The sequence below is a fragment of the Schistocerca piceifrons genome, chromosome 1 (assembly GCF_021461385.2).
Source record: "Schistocerca piceifrons isolate TAMUIC-IGC-003096 chromosome 1, iqSchPice1.1, whole genome shotgun sequence".
NCBI classification, from domain to species: Eukaryota; Metazoa; Arthropoda; class Insecta; order Orthoptera; family Acrididae; genus Schistocerca; species Schistocerca piceifrons.
In genome coordinates, this window is record NC_060138.1 from 635,253,751 (window position 1) to 635,268,775 (window position 15,025).

The 15,025-nt window shown below is 44.3% G+C and overlaps 1 protein-coding gene across 1 annotated transcript in view; it reads left to right on the forward strand.

Moving 5' to 3' along the window:
• LOC124804969 (sodium/calcium exchanger 1-like) overlaps positions 1-15,025 on the forward strand; it is a 198,735-nt gene that overhangs the window by 71,071 nt on the left and 112,639 nt on the right. The window contains exons 2-3 of the mRNA XM_047265363.1: positions 9,378-9,520; positions 11,032-11,131. Of these exons, the coding sequence (XP_047121319.1) occupies positions 9,378-9,520; positions 11,032-11,131 (243 nt within the window). The remainder of the gene's footprint in view (positions 1-9,377; positions 9,521-11,031; positions 11,132-15,025) is intronic.

Consider the following 15,025-nt stretch of genomic DNA (forward strand, 5'->3'; position numbering starts at 1 on the left):
GGATCCGAATTAGATCCCCGATACTGTAAGGGGTTTATCCTCTATGGAAGAACTGGAACAGGATCTACTCGGCCCCATTCGCAGGACTGCGGAGACACTCGAAGGCTAAGTGCTAAATCTGGTCTCGGAAGCCGGGAGAAAGATGCGCAGACCACAGGCCCTGTAACCTAGACGTCCTATGACGCCTCAAACAGAGGACAGAGCGATGGGTCAGCACAACAGTGTCCTGCGCCGACGATAGTGCTACGGAGTATAGTTTCATTTCAGTTTGTAAATAGCAGTACTGACAATGCTCCATGTCGGATTTATCTTTAGCTCTGAAATCCACCACGAAACTACAAGCCAACATCTCTATACGTGAGTTTCACAGCACGTACTACCTAATTTCACAATTTAAGCCACACGTACCAAGTTTTGGATTTGAATAGTACAAGACAGGAGATAAAATTTAACGGAAACTAAAAGAAACTTGTTGTAAGAACAGCTACGCTCTTACCTACAGGTACACATTTCTGCTACTTTGGAATGTGCAGCAGCCTTAACGTCACTTCATTATGTTCTAAGTACTCCCTTCCCTTCGATGATGTCAGAGGTTGTCAACGACGCACGGCAGGTGTAAGAGGCGCCGCATCTTTGTACGCACTAACCCGTTTGTCTTTCAGGTATGAAGAGGAAAACTGACAAGCTTCCAGCGCTGCACTAACTCTCCTAGACACCAATAGTCAGCTTCAAGGCTAAGGCTTTCATCGAGTAGAAGCTTCAATTAACACATGAACACACGTGCTCCGCAACGCGCAAAAAACAGTGATTCAAATATTTGTTAGATACTGAAAATAAAATATCGTGTAACTGTCACAGATACTTCTGAGATTGTTCGTATTGTTTTATCGATACTATAAAACTTTCCTCTAAGTGCCAGCGAAAGGTAGAAAAAAAACGGGAAACTTTCATGGCTTATGAAAACAAGAGAAACATTTAAAAATCTGCATTTGGCCAGTCCGGATATAGTAGACATAGTATGAAAAGTGAGATCTGGTGTAATAAAGAGTTAATACTGCCTTTCCTGGTGATGAAGAGCTCATGTCTCTTTCCAACTCAAATTATTCCCTTGACAAAGAATGTTTCGATATCATTAACACACGCTTATTTACTTAAATGTTTCTTTGCTCAAATTCTTACAGACTCTGCCCATCATATACGATATACTGCAAAATATGACTTTTTCTATGGGTAGCTGAACAACGTAATAATCGTAACGTACTTTATTATTTATGGAGGACTGACTCAATATTTTACACAACGTGATATTGTAAATTATGCATCCGTAAACTCTATAATAGAATCGAAAAGAGGAGTTACTCTGTTTTCTATGCAAATGAGACGAACAGACATAATTTTCTATTCGGTAGTCAGTAGAGGAACGATAATTCTGCATGAAATTTCACTGTACCGTTCACCAAAGAAATGCTACGTTATTTTCGTACTTACTAGGTTAAAAATATTTTCAAAACGAAGCCATATAATATACGACGTTTCAGGAACACTTTACTCATTGCTCGTTCCGTTAAGCGAAGAGGAAAGCTTCAGCCCATGCAAATATAATATAGATAATAATTTACATCACATACATTGAATAATCTTATTGCCTAACGAGGGAGATTCAAACGACTAGCACGCCATACCCTACCTACCTATTCATTACCTCTGTCTTCTAGCAAAGATCGGAAGCAACACATGATCAATTTTACAAAATTTATTCTTGCGCGGAGAAATCATACTCAGTACACGCTAAAAATGAGAAGGAATTTTTCAGTGAATATCAACTGCAATGGGTAGTTCGTTTTTCACAAAATTCAAATTAAAGAAAAACAAAATTAAAGGCAAATTAATCAATTATAACAAAGTGAAGAGTAACAAGCTAAAATTCAAAGTTGGTGAAAATAAAGAACTGTGTTTCGGTAGATAATATCTATAAGACAAGCGAAGCAAGATAAAAAACAACAAGAAAATTGAAACAGGCAAAGAAAGTTTTTTTCAAGAAAATTTTATAAGTGTCTGGATACTGTAAAGTATGAAGATAACGGCATTAGTTAGAATACGTGAACATTGAAAAACATGTACCAGAGGTAAGAAAGGTTGATGGGAGATGTCTTCTGCAGTATTTAATTTGTTTGTGGAGGAAAAAGCAGCGCAGAAGAATTACAAAAAAGGACTACGGTTGAAAAATTTAGAATAGTTTATTATGCATGTTCTGGGTAGATGCATACAGATATGAATAGAATAGAGGAAGAGAGAGAAAATGAAGGTCAACATCAAACCAATCGAACGGATGACGCTCAGCTGTTCCGGTAGATTAAAAATATAACGGATCTTTAAAAAATTTGGATTATTCAATCATTTAGATACAATGTAGCGCCACTGCGCTTTGTTTCGCGTCTGTCTGACGCAATGCGTTATTTTAAACGTTCGATGTTTTTCCATACACTCACTGGGCCCAGCAATTTGAGAAATTTCTCCAGTAAACAGCAGAAAACTGCGGTCGTATATTTTGTACAGTTGCACGAAACTAGCTTTTACCTGCATATGGGACGTTACAACAGTGAATATCGCATGCTACGTGTACTTCTCGATTTACTTTATTTCTTCCTTTGCTGTTTAATGAGTCCCGAATTTGTTTAAAACTATGCACCGAGTAGTTTTCGGTTAACAGAAAGCTTCTGACTGCTTTTCGTTTTTAAAACTTTAAATTCATTGCAGTGAACGAAGCCGTCGTAAAATACCGTTTAAAAATAAATTACATCCTGTAGTCGAAATTCACGTATCTTCTATTGCGTCGGCAGATAGTTCACACTTCGGTGTTACCTTGAAAAATTTCCCAGAAGGGGCAACATAGATGCAGAAAATGTACAGAGACAAAACGTAGATAAAATTCAATAGAACAGAACAGCTGTGAAGCCTACCTACAAAATTTTACCTTTAGACATGAAATACGGAACGAAAACTTCAGAGAGAAATTAAAGATACTGAACATAGATGAAAAGATAGAAGAAACACCTTTTTGTAATGGAAGCCAAAAAGCCTGCGAAGAAGGCTTTGCTGTAGACATCAATTGGTGAAGGAGATGCTGGATGTCAAAGGAAAAAAAAAACACCTTTAAAGGGAATGAACAGATTGCATGGCCAACTCCCAAGATAATTTAATGATTTGTGCATTCTTTGACTTGATTCACACTAGTGTTCGTTATCTTGTGACAGTGAGTTTTTGTTATATATTCCTGTACACATGACATTACAGTTGTCAGAACACAATGAGTAATGTACATTGTCCCAAATGAGCTATACAACTTAGATAGCGTACATTTCAGAAACGGGGATAGATAGAAAGGTGCTGTTTGCGCCATAGCGTTCACACACACCTAAAGTGTTGGCGACCGTTTAACAGACTGGAATCTATATCCGCATCTAGACAGATAGTCTGCAAGCCACCGTACGGTGCGTGGCGAAGGGTATCCAGTACCACTACTTGCTGTTTCCCTCCCTTTCCACTCGCATATAGCACGAGGGGAAAACGACTGTCAGTATGCCTCTATATGGGCCCTAATTTCTCGTATCTTGTCTTCGTGGTCCTTACGTGTAATGTACGCTGGCGACAGTAGAGTCGTTAGGCAGTCAGCGTGAGATGCCGGTTCTCTAAATTTTCCCGATAGTCTTTCCCATTTGAGTTCCCGAAGCATCTTCGTATCACTTACGCGTTATCCGAACCTACCGGTAACAAATTAGCAGCCCGCCTCTGAATTGCTTCGATGTCTTCCTTCAATCCGATATGGCATTGATCCCAAACATTCGAGCAGTACTCAAAAATAGGTCGCACCAGCGTCCTATATGCGGTCTCCTTATCAGGTGAACCACTCTTCTCAAAAATTCTCCCAATAAACCGCAGTCCATCGTTTGCCTTCCATATCACAGTTTCCACACGCTCTTTCCATCTCATATCGATTTGCAACGTTACACCGAGATATTTAAACGACCTGACTGTGTCAAGCAGGACACTAGTAATACTGTATCCGAACATTACAGGTTTGATTTTCCTGCTCATCGCCATTAACTTACATTTCTCCACATGTATTGTTAGTTGCCAATCATCACACCAACTGGAAATTTTCCCTAGCTCGTATTGTATGTTCCTACAGTGACTCAACTTCGACACCTTACCGTACAACATGGCATCATCAGCAAACAACCGCAGATTGCGCCCATGCTGTCCGCCAATCATTTATGTACCTAGACAACAACAGTGGTTCTGTCACACTTCCTTGGGGCCCTCCTGACGAAATCCTTGCCTCTCATGAACGTTCGCCGTAGAGGACAGCACACTGGCTTCTATTATTTAAGAAGTCTTCGAGCCACTTACACATCTGTGAACTTATTCCATATGCTCGTACCTTCGTTGACAGCCTTCAGTGGGGTACCGTATCGAATGCTTTCCGGAAATCTCGAAATATGGAATTTTCCTGTTGCCCTTCATCCAAAGATCTCAATATATCACGTGAGAAAAGGGCAAGCAGAGTTTCGCACAAGCGATGCTTTCTAAAACCGTGCTGATTCGTGCACATAAGCTTCTCAGGTAATTTGTGGTAACGTCTTATGGGACCAAACTGCTGAGGCCATCGGTCCCTAAGCTTACACACTACTTAATCTAACTTAAACTAACTTACGCTACGGACAACACACACAGCCTATGCCCGAGGGAGGACTCGAACCTCCGACGGGGGGAGCCGCGCAAACCGTAACAAGACGCCCAAGACCGCGCGGCTACCCCACGCGGCTAAGCTTCTCAGTCTCAAACAAGATTTTTACATTCGAACTGAGAATATATTCAAGGATTTTGCAGCATACAGAAGTTAGAGATATTCGTCTGTAATTTTGCGGGTCCACTCATTTACCTTTCTTAAATACTGGAACCACTTGCGCTTTCTCTCACCTCGGCAACGTGCAGGATGTCTAAGCGATATTCGAGTTCCTCTCATTCCTGCCTAGTATCTCCTCATTAACGCGTGCAACTGCTGCTCTGATACGAGCTTGCAGTTTCTTCAGGTCGCGCACAGGGGCCTGGTAGACGGTGTCCTTACAAATATAATGAGGTTATTTCCGGAGAACTTGGGGGCCAAGAAATGCATCCTCCTCCGCCAATCCAGCGTCCTGGAAATGTCTCGTCGAAAGCCGACCTAATGACTGAGGCCTAGTGAGAAGGAGCACCATCCTAGTGCTATATGATGTGCGAATCTCTTGCCCAACGTAAAGTCCCCAGCGACTGGAAAAAAGCGCAGGTGACGCCTGTATATACGAAGAGTAGAATGACGGATCCTCAAAATTACAGACCAATATCCTTAACATCGGTTTGTTGCAGGATTCTCGAACATATTCTCAGTTCGAATATAATGAATTTCCTTGAGACAGAGAAGTTGCTGTCCATGCATCAGCACGGCTTTAGAAAGGATCGCTTCTGCGAAACGCAACTCGCCCTTTTTTCACATGATATCTTGCGAACCATGGATGAAGAGTATCAGACGGATGCCATATTCCTTGACTTCCGGAAAGCGTTTGACTAGGTGCCCTACTGCAGACTCCTAACTAAGATACGAGCGTATGGGATTGGTTCCCAAATATGTAAGTGGCTCGAAGACTTCTTAAGTAATAGAACCCAGTACGTTGTCCTCAATGGTGATTGTTCATCGGAGGGGAGGGTATCGTCTGGAGTGCCCCAGCGAAGTGTGGTAGGTCCGCTGTTGTTTTCTATCTACATAAATTATCTTTTGGATAGGGTGGATAGCAATGTGCGGCTGTTTGCTGATGATGCTGTGGTGTACGGGAAGGTGTCGTCGTTGAGTGACTGTAGGAGGATACAAGATGACTTGGACAGGATTTGTGATTGGTATAAAGAATGGCAGCTAACTCTAAATATAGACAAATGTAAATTAATGCAGATGAATAGGAAAAAGAATCCCGTAATGTTTCAATATTCCATTAGTAGTGTAGCGTTTGTGATGTCACCGCCAGACACCACACTTGCTAGGTGGTAGTTTAAAATCGGCCGCGGTCCATTAGTACATGTCGGACCCGCGTGTCGCCACTGTCAGGGATCGCAGACCGAGCGCCACCACAAGGCAGGTCTCGAGAGACTGACTAGCACTCCCCCAGTTGTACGGACGACGTAGCTAGCGACTACACTGACGAAGCCTCGCTCCTTTGCCGAGCAGATAGTTAGGATAGCCTTCAGCTAAGTCCATGGCTACGACCTAGCAAGGCGCCATTAGTAACATTGCATGTATCTATGGAGTCTCACTTATATCGTCAATAGCGATGTACCAAGGATGGATTAAAGTTAAGTATTCCAGAAGCTACGTACTTTTCTTTATAGCATTCATTACGTATCCTGTTACAGACCTATCTCTTGCCTGCGTGAACTAAACGCGTGCCTTTCGGCTACTTCCGTGGCGTGGCTGTCTTGCTACGCCACAACAGCGTTTGACACAGCCACGTCGATTAAATATTTGGGCGTAACATTGCAGAGCGATATGAAGCGGGACAAGCATGTAATGCCAGTTGTGGGGAAGGCGAATAATCGTCTTCGGTCCATTGGTAGAATTTTGGGAAGATGTGGTTCATCTGTAAAGGAGATCGCTCATAAAACGCTAATACGACCTATTCTTGAGCATTGCTCGAGCGTTTGGGATCCCTATCAGGTCGGACTGAGGGAGGACATAGAAATATTTCAGAGGCGGGCTGCTAGATTCGTTACTGGTAGGTTTGATCATCACGCGAGTGTTACGGAAATGCTTCAGGAACTCGGGTGGGAGTCTCTAGAGGAAAGGAGGCGTTCTTTTCGTGAATCGCTACTGAGGAAATTTAGAGAACCAGCATTTGAGGCTGACTGCAGTACAATTTTACTGCCGCCAACTTACATTTCGCGGAAAGACCACAGAGATAAGAGAAGACAGATTAGGGCTCATACAGAGGCATATAGGCAGTCATTTTTCCCTCGGTCTGTTTGGGAGTGGAACAGGGAGAGAAGATGCTAGTTGTGGTACAAGGTACCCCCCGCCACGCACCGTATGGTGGATTGCGGAGTATGTATGTAGATGTAGATGTAGATGTAGATGTTGCAGTTCTTCGACCTGTGGCAATGCAGACTGTTCCAACATGTGCGGATAAACAGTCGAGGGTATTGACGCCTCTACAAAGAAAAACGATCTCACCACACGGTCATAAAACAGACCACACCACAGTTTTACTTTTGGATTGTCTCCCACTCTTTTCTTGCTAAAATGGGGGTTCTCAGAACCCCATATCATCATAGTGTATCATTTTACCTTCCCAGAAACATCAAAGTAAGCTTCGTCTGTGAACGTCACCTTTTATCAGATGACACCGAGAACTCGTCTTCTTCATGACACTTCCGGTTTCTTTGAACCAAGTGTATTACTGTCTGATGATCGGAAGTGGGACCTGGCTGTCACGTATGGTCTCTATTAGCCATTCCGCACACTGTGCTATCTGCAGGTGGGGGGGGGGGGGGGGGGGGCAAGGGCGGAGGGGCCATTTTTGTCAGTAACTAACCAGCAAAGAAGATTTCAGGTATGTGTGAACATTCTGATGCAAGACACGCCTTCTTACCTACCCTCATTTTTTAAATATACGTGATCAACGTTGAAAAGATCATTTTAGAACACCCTGTAGATTTGTTTACTATTAAAAACAAAATTGATTGTCTCTGACATTAGATGTACAAGTATTAATGTCAAATTACGCTTTAAGTGGTGGATTCCTTAGAGAAACGAACTATACCGGGCGGCTGTCCTTAGATTCTTCACGTGAATTTTCTCTGGTGTTTCGCCAGATATTTTCAGTTTGGTCACTTCAGTGTGTAGCCGGAGTCAGCCCAAACAAATACTGCTCACCAAGTGCATCACGCGATGCCCGGTGTTGATGAAAAACATCGGTTTGTTCCTCGTTGCAAACAAAATAATTTTTGACATGTCCATGCCAAAGAACAGTCACGAGTTATTCTAGTGCGATATTCGTATTATCGATATATATTAATAGAGGCAGTGAAAGAAGAATAATAATCAGTATTCCAGCAGCAAATAAGCAGCACTGCTGCATGGCCGTAGTAGACGGTACAGGGCAGGGCGGCACCCCAGGCGCTACTGGAGTACTGATTTTTCTTCTCGTTCCTGTAAATACATATCGATAAAACGAATACCGCACTAGTGTAGCCTGGGACCGCTCTATCGAATGGATACACAAAATTTCGCTTTAGAACATTTTTTTTTTTTTAACTGGAAATAAACCGAAGGTTTCCACACTGGACGTTGCATGAATCATTTGACAGCAGTATTTCCTTGGGCTCACTGTATCTACACACACCTAAAAGAAAGTTGCAAATATCAGCCTAAATACCAAAGAACATTCTCCTGGATCCTCTTTGGAAGGACACCCTGTGTATGTCCTACATATAACGAAGCTATACCTTACTCGAGGGTGCTGCGTACTCGAAGGTGCTGAATAGAATTGGGGAGCAAGACATTTGTGACACAACTTCAAGGAAAGAAGGGATCAGTTGATAGGACACATTCTGAGACATCAAGGAATCACTAATTTAGTACTGGAGGGAAGTGTAGGAGGTAAAAATGGTAGAGGGAGACGAAGACATGAAGACAGTAAGCAGATTAAGGAGTGTGTAGGTTGCAGTAGTTAAAGACGCTCGTACGAGTAAAAATGGTTCAAATGGCTCTGAGCACTATGGGACTTAACATCTGTGGTCATCAGTCCCCTAGAACTTAGAACTAGTTAAACCTAACTAACCTAAGGACATCACACACATCCATGACCGAGGCAGGATTCGAACCTGCGACCGTAGCAGTCGCGCGGTTCCGGACTGAGCGCCTAGAACCGCTAGACCACCGCGGCCGGCGCTCGTACGAGTAGCACGGAGAGCTACATAAAACCAGTCTTGGGACTGAAGACCACAACAACTACCTTACTCGAAGATTGAAGATCAGAAGAGTCCGCAACAGTCGCAAAAGAGGAAAAGATAATGGTGGAAGCAAACAGAAGTTGAGCTGAGGAGGAGGGGCAAGGGGTGAATGAAATAGATAGCCGTAGTGATACGCAATACACGTCACGACACCTTTTATTCCGAAAACTTTCAGGCCGGCCCCGCTACGTACTAAGTTAGGTAGAGTTTAAGAAGACAGCGTATCCAAGACAACTGGCCACGGAGGTACGGCGCGACGGCGGACCGTGGGGACTGGAGCGGCAGGTAAGTGGAGGCAGCTAGCAGCGCCTATCGCTCACCGCGCCCGCTTCCCTGTGCAGACGAAGCAGGCCTGGCCGCCGAGGCGGAGCTCAAGAAGCCGGAGGACCTCACGCCCGAGGAGAAGGTGGCGCTGCTCGGCCGCCCCAAGCTCGGCGAGGTCACCCGCACCCTCATACGCATCAAGGAGAGCAAGGAGTTCAAGGTGAGCCGGCCGGCCGGACTGACCGGTAATCTCGATTCGATTGAGGATAATACGAATAAAACAATATTTCCAGCTGCTCGCACTGCTGACAAAACGGATATGCAACCAGCCTGTGAATCCCTTAGTACGCTACTGACAAATAGATATTGACAGATCTGGACATGCGTGCAGTATCCTACTGCTTTTGAAAAGCTGAGTACAGAAGCCGTTGACATTAATGTCATGTTTATGTTAACAGGCCTAACAGATATCGTTTTATAAGGATGAAGGGAAGTATCCCGTAGCAAACATGCCATTAATCAATGCATGTTCTGGAGAGACCATAAATGTCCGATTTTGAGTGACTTAAGTTTGTTGTTGCTGTTGTAATGTTACTTACTTTTGCCTCATTCCATTTAAAAAATGGAAATATACTAGGTCTACAACTTTGCTTCCGCCGTTTTTTCTCGAAGTTCGGGGCTTTATTGTGAAAAACTTACAAAAAAAAATACGATTCATAGTATTGCCCATCGCTGGCCACCACATTCTCTCACTTGCGGATAGCATACGAATCCCGTGGCGGAAGAACTGGGCGTATTTTGTGGGGATCCATGAGTCGATTCAATTTTGCACTTGTTCGTATGATTGGAAGTGCTGGTCAGCCAGACTGTATGCCACTGATCGAAAAAGGTGGTAGTCAGAGAGAGCAATGTATGGAGAATACGGCGGGAGGGATACGTCTTCTCATTTCAACGTTTCCATGTATATTTTGACGCGGGTTGGGACATGGGGTCGTGCACTGACCTGCTGCAAAATTACCTTTACGTGTCTATCACTGTATTGTGGCCGTTTGTGTTTCATTGCTGGGCTTGAAGGCATCAATTTCTTTCGATAATGATGTCCTGTGAGTGTCTTCGTCTGTTTCAGTAGCTACGTAAACCTTGTCTTCCACCGCCAGGCCGGTCTCCGACATGAAAATCGCCGTTCTTAAGGTGTTGAAAACATTCTCTGCACGTTCCTCCACTAATATTTGGTGTTACCCAGCATTTTAGGAACCACAGCCGCAGATTTCTTCATGTTAAAGCAGAAAATTTCCCGCATATGGCGAGAAATGGGTACTTAACTTGACGTACTTAGTAGAGATGCAGTCACAAATCGACTAATATTTTTGTGGTATTATGTTTACAGATGCCTAAGCTTATTGTATTACACCTATGACCAACCACCGGAACCCCACTTGCCGCTACTACCGTCTTTTGCAAAACGGCGGAAGCAAAGTTGTAGACCTAATATCTTCAAAATATTGCAGAAAGTTGTTAGCTTGATTTGAGTTATGGAAAATGTCAGTTTACGGCTTTGATCAGTTACAGCAATGTTACTCATGTCATAAACATTAATCAAGGAACTACTGAACTCGTCTGTCGTGATGCCAACGCCACAGCGATTATTACTTCTGCTCAGATTGGAGATTGCGAGAGTATTCTGCTTAACGGTACAACTAGCGGGTACATAATGATTCGATTTTGTTTCAGAACACGGTCGACAAACTGGTGCAGAGGGCAAACGCTTCTTTGTTAATCGGCACGTCCTCCTGGAAAGAACAATTCATCGAGGCAATCACGGTCAGTCCGGGTAAGTACACTTACAAGCTATTTTAAAAACATGCTAAGGATTTATTAAAGGTTCTCAGAATTACATATCTATCTAATTGAGCGACACGTGTCTGTATTTCTTGTAGTGTCATTTTGGTCATTTGGAACAAGAGACTAAAGCAGAACGCTACAAATACACTGCGTAGCACAATGAAAGGGTCACTTTTTCGAAACCCCGTAACTGTCTCCTATGTTTGCGTGGTAGAGTAATGATGGTGTACGCTTACGTGGAGAACTTGTTTGCGCAGCAATCGCCGACATACTGTAGCTGAGGCGGAATAAGGTGAACCAGCCCGCATTCGCCGAGGCAGATGGAAAACCGCCTAAAAACCATCCACAGACTGGCCGGCTCGCCACACCTCGATACAAGTCCGACGGACGGATTCGTGCCGGGGACCAGGCTCTCCTTCCCACTCCGGAAAGCCGTGCGTTAGACCGAAAGGCTAACCGGGCGGGCTTTATTTTAGATTAGTTTGCGCATATTTTGCAGTTTATAGAAAAAAAGCGCAAACTGTTCAAGAATCCCATCAGTGCAGCTGAAAATCTCGCAGTGACGCTAATTTTCTTCTCTAACACACAAATTTTTGGCTAAAATTATTTTAATATTTTTTTCTCTTCGTCACTGTTGTTATTGTTTAACAACTCGTAACGTTCTTACATATCTTGGAACGTTAAGTAATTCCTTATTTCTTACTAAGCACGAATATTTTCAGATGGTAACTGAACCCTTCCTGTTACATGCTGTCATATTTCTCCTTTAAGAGGAAGACACTGAAACGTTTGGAAAACAGCTATTTATTGACACTCTTGCATACTATTTAGGTAATAACTTCTGCGTGGTACGGAATCACTGCGACAAAAGCCCTTCATTATTCCCACCGTCGACAGGCTTACAGCGATGAAGAGAGAGAGTACTTAATATAAATTTCGCAGTCGAAAACGCCAGTTCACATTGTGACGGGCAACAGGACGACGTTCTCGTCAACCTCAAATACTGCTGACACTCACAGGACGATTCGACCCTTCTCTTAGGACATGTGGGCCTGCAATCCCAATGAAATTGATCTCTCACCGCTTTGGAGTGTAGCGCAACCCCAACTTTTGTTCTGGTATACGGGGTGGAACCATAAGGGACCTTTCAAAACTATTCGCGAAATTTGAGCATAATTCGAAGCACCACGGAGTTTATGCTTTTCCAGACCTCCTGTGGTGTGATTGCGCGGGGAGGGGGGGGAGGACAACACTGATACACGCGTGAATAAAACGGCAGAAGATCCATGTAAGGCTCTGCAGTTCGCAATGCCTGTGACACCCGCGCACATTTGTTGACCACTTGAAAAATGTCCTTGTACGGGGACAGCCGCCCATCGACTTTAAGGTGCCGGCTTATCAGGCAACCCTTTCAATACTCCCCTAGATTTCACATACGGACAGCAGACACTAGTCCAACGACTTAGTGCAATTCATTTGAGGTGTGTCGAAATGGTTGCCTGTCACACTGCCATATAGGAATCAGTAAATGGTTGTCTCTGTACAGGATCATCTTTGAACTACTTAACATGTGGCACTGAGGGTACTGGGAGAAGGGGGCGGGGGGGGGGGTGGGGGGGGAGAGGTTCTTCGAGTGACGCTAAGCCATTTTATTCATACATGTGTCAGTGTAGTCAAAGTCCCCCAACCCACCCACCCCCCCCACCCACCCTCACACCCCCCACCCGAAAAAAAAAATCCGCCATCACGCTACAGGAGGTCTGAAAAAACATAAACATCGTTTACTGCTTCAGATCATTTTAATTGTGTTGCGCAGTGTAGTTTCATATCTCGACGTAAGAATTCACAGATTTTGGAAACATCGATTGCGTTCTCGACTTCGGGTTACTTTCTGCTTATTTCACATAAAAAACATTCATGCTCAATTTAAACATCCAATATTCTATACTGGAACCATTTCTGATCAGCAGCGTTTCCATTGCATTATAACGTAACCGTATTCGTTCTTGCATTTTGTAATCTTCCTTTGAGTACAGACGACTATTATCCCAGGAAGACTTACTTACAACGTTTCAAGTAACTGAATTAAGTGAAGAATGCACTACAAATCCCTGTATATAGCTCCAATAGAAGTAGCGAACACTTCATACAGCACACCCAAAGTCATTTAAGCAATTATTATTCCCTCACTCCATGCGTACATGGAACGAGAAGAAACCATAATACGTGGTTCAATGGTAAGTACTCTCTGTCATTTACTTTACAGTGGTTCGCAGACTGTAATGTAGATTCAGATGCTGTGATCTCCACTACCGAAGCAAACAGCTAGTATAAATAACTCCCATGGTCTTCCTGTTGGATAACGTGAGCGCAGAATACGAGTACTAGCGACGTCAACAGAAATACAGACACATCCGCAATCTCTTCATTTCCGTGTTTAGTGACCACCCCAGCTTTCACTTCAAAGTGTCAATTCAACCCACTTGGAGAGAGGGTTCTTGACTAACCGGGAGGATGTGTCCTTGCCGAGTAAACGGCTTCACGTTTTGCAGCTCGTAGCTGTGCGCCAGCCATCTGAATCTCAAAGATGCCTTCTCCTTACGCGATGGAAAATGCACATTTGGCATTTGTTTGGGATGTTGCGGCTTTCAAAACCGGAGTGCACAGCGACAGCGATAGTTTTCGATGTACAACGAAATACCCCTTCAATTCAAGCATAAGGGCCACTTGAAACTAAAATGAGTTATTTCATGGAAACATTCTACGGGGTGTCTCAAACTTTTTGGGTCGGACTGAAACAGCTGACAGTGGGCCCACAACTGATTATATTGAGATAGGGCAGCAGTGGTCGAAAACTCATATTTATTGTGTTACGGACATACACAGCGTTCATCGCATAACAACAACGTAGCTCACAGTAATCGTTGAAAGCGACGACCGCCGGTCTCAGTGCATGTATTGCAACGGCGTATGCTGTCCTGCTACACTATCCCAAAGACCCCGGGTGCCTGTTGTACACTGGAACAGGCAACGTCAGGGTATGAAATCCCCGTAGAAACGGATGATCTGTTTGCTACGTTGACGCCCGTCTCTTGGTGTAACAGACACCAGGCATCTTTCAGTGTTTGCGGTAGGACTGCGTGCGCCGTTTCCGCGCATGCATTGAGGCTGGCGATCATCACTTATGAACAATTATTATGAGCTACCGTACGTTGTTGTTGTGCGGTGTATACTGTGTATGTCCATAACACAATAAGTATGCATTTTCGACCATTGATTCTCTGTCTCAATATAATCAGTTCTGGACCCTCCATCACCTGTTTCAATTTGACGAAAAGATTTAAGACCCCATGTATTTGATGCAAACTACACTCCTGGAAATGGAAAAAAGAACACATTGACACCGGTGTGTCAGACCCACCATACTTGCTCCGGACACTGCGAGAGGGCTGTACAAGCAATGATCACACGCACGGCACAGCGGACACACCAGGAACCGCGGTGTTGGCCGTCGAATGGCGCTAGCTGCGCAGCATTTGTGCACCGCCGCCGTCAGTGTCAGCCAGTTTGCCGTGGCATACGGAGCTCCATCGCAGTCTTTAACACTGGTAGCATGCCGCGACAGCGTGGACGTGAACCGTATGTGCAGTTGACGGACTTTGAGCGAGGGCGTATAGTGGGCATGCGGGAACCTGGGTGGACGTACCGCCGAATTGCTCAACACGTGGGGCGTGAGGTCTCCACAGTACATCGATGTTGTCGTCAGTGGTCGGCGGAAGGTGCACGTGCCCGTCGACCTGGGTCCGGACCGCAGCGACGCACGGATGCACGCCAAGACCGTAGGATCCTACGCAGTGCCGTAGGGGACCGCACCGCCACTTCC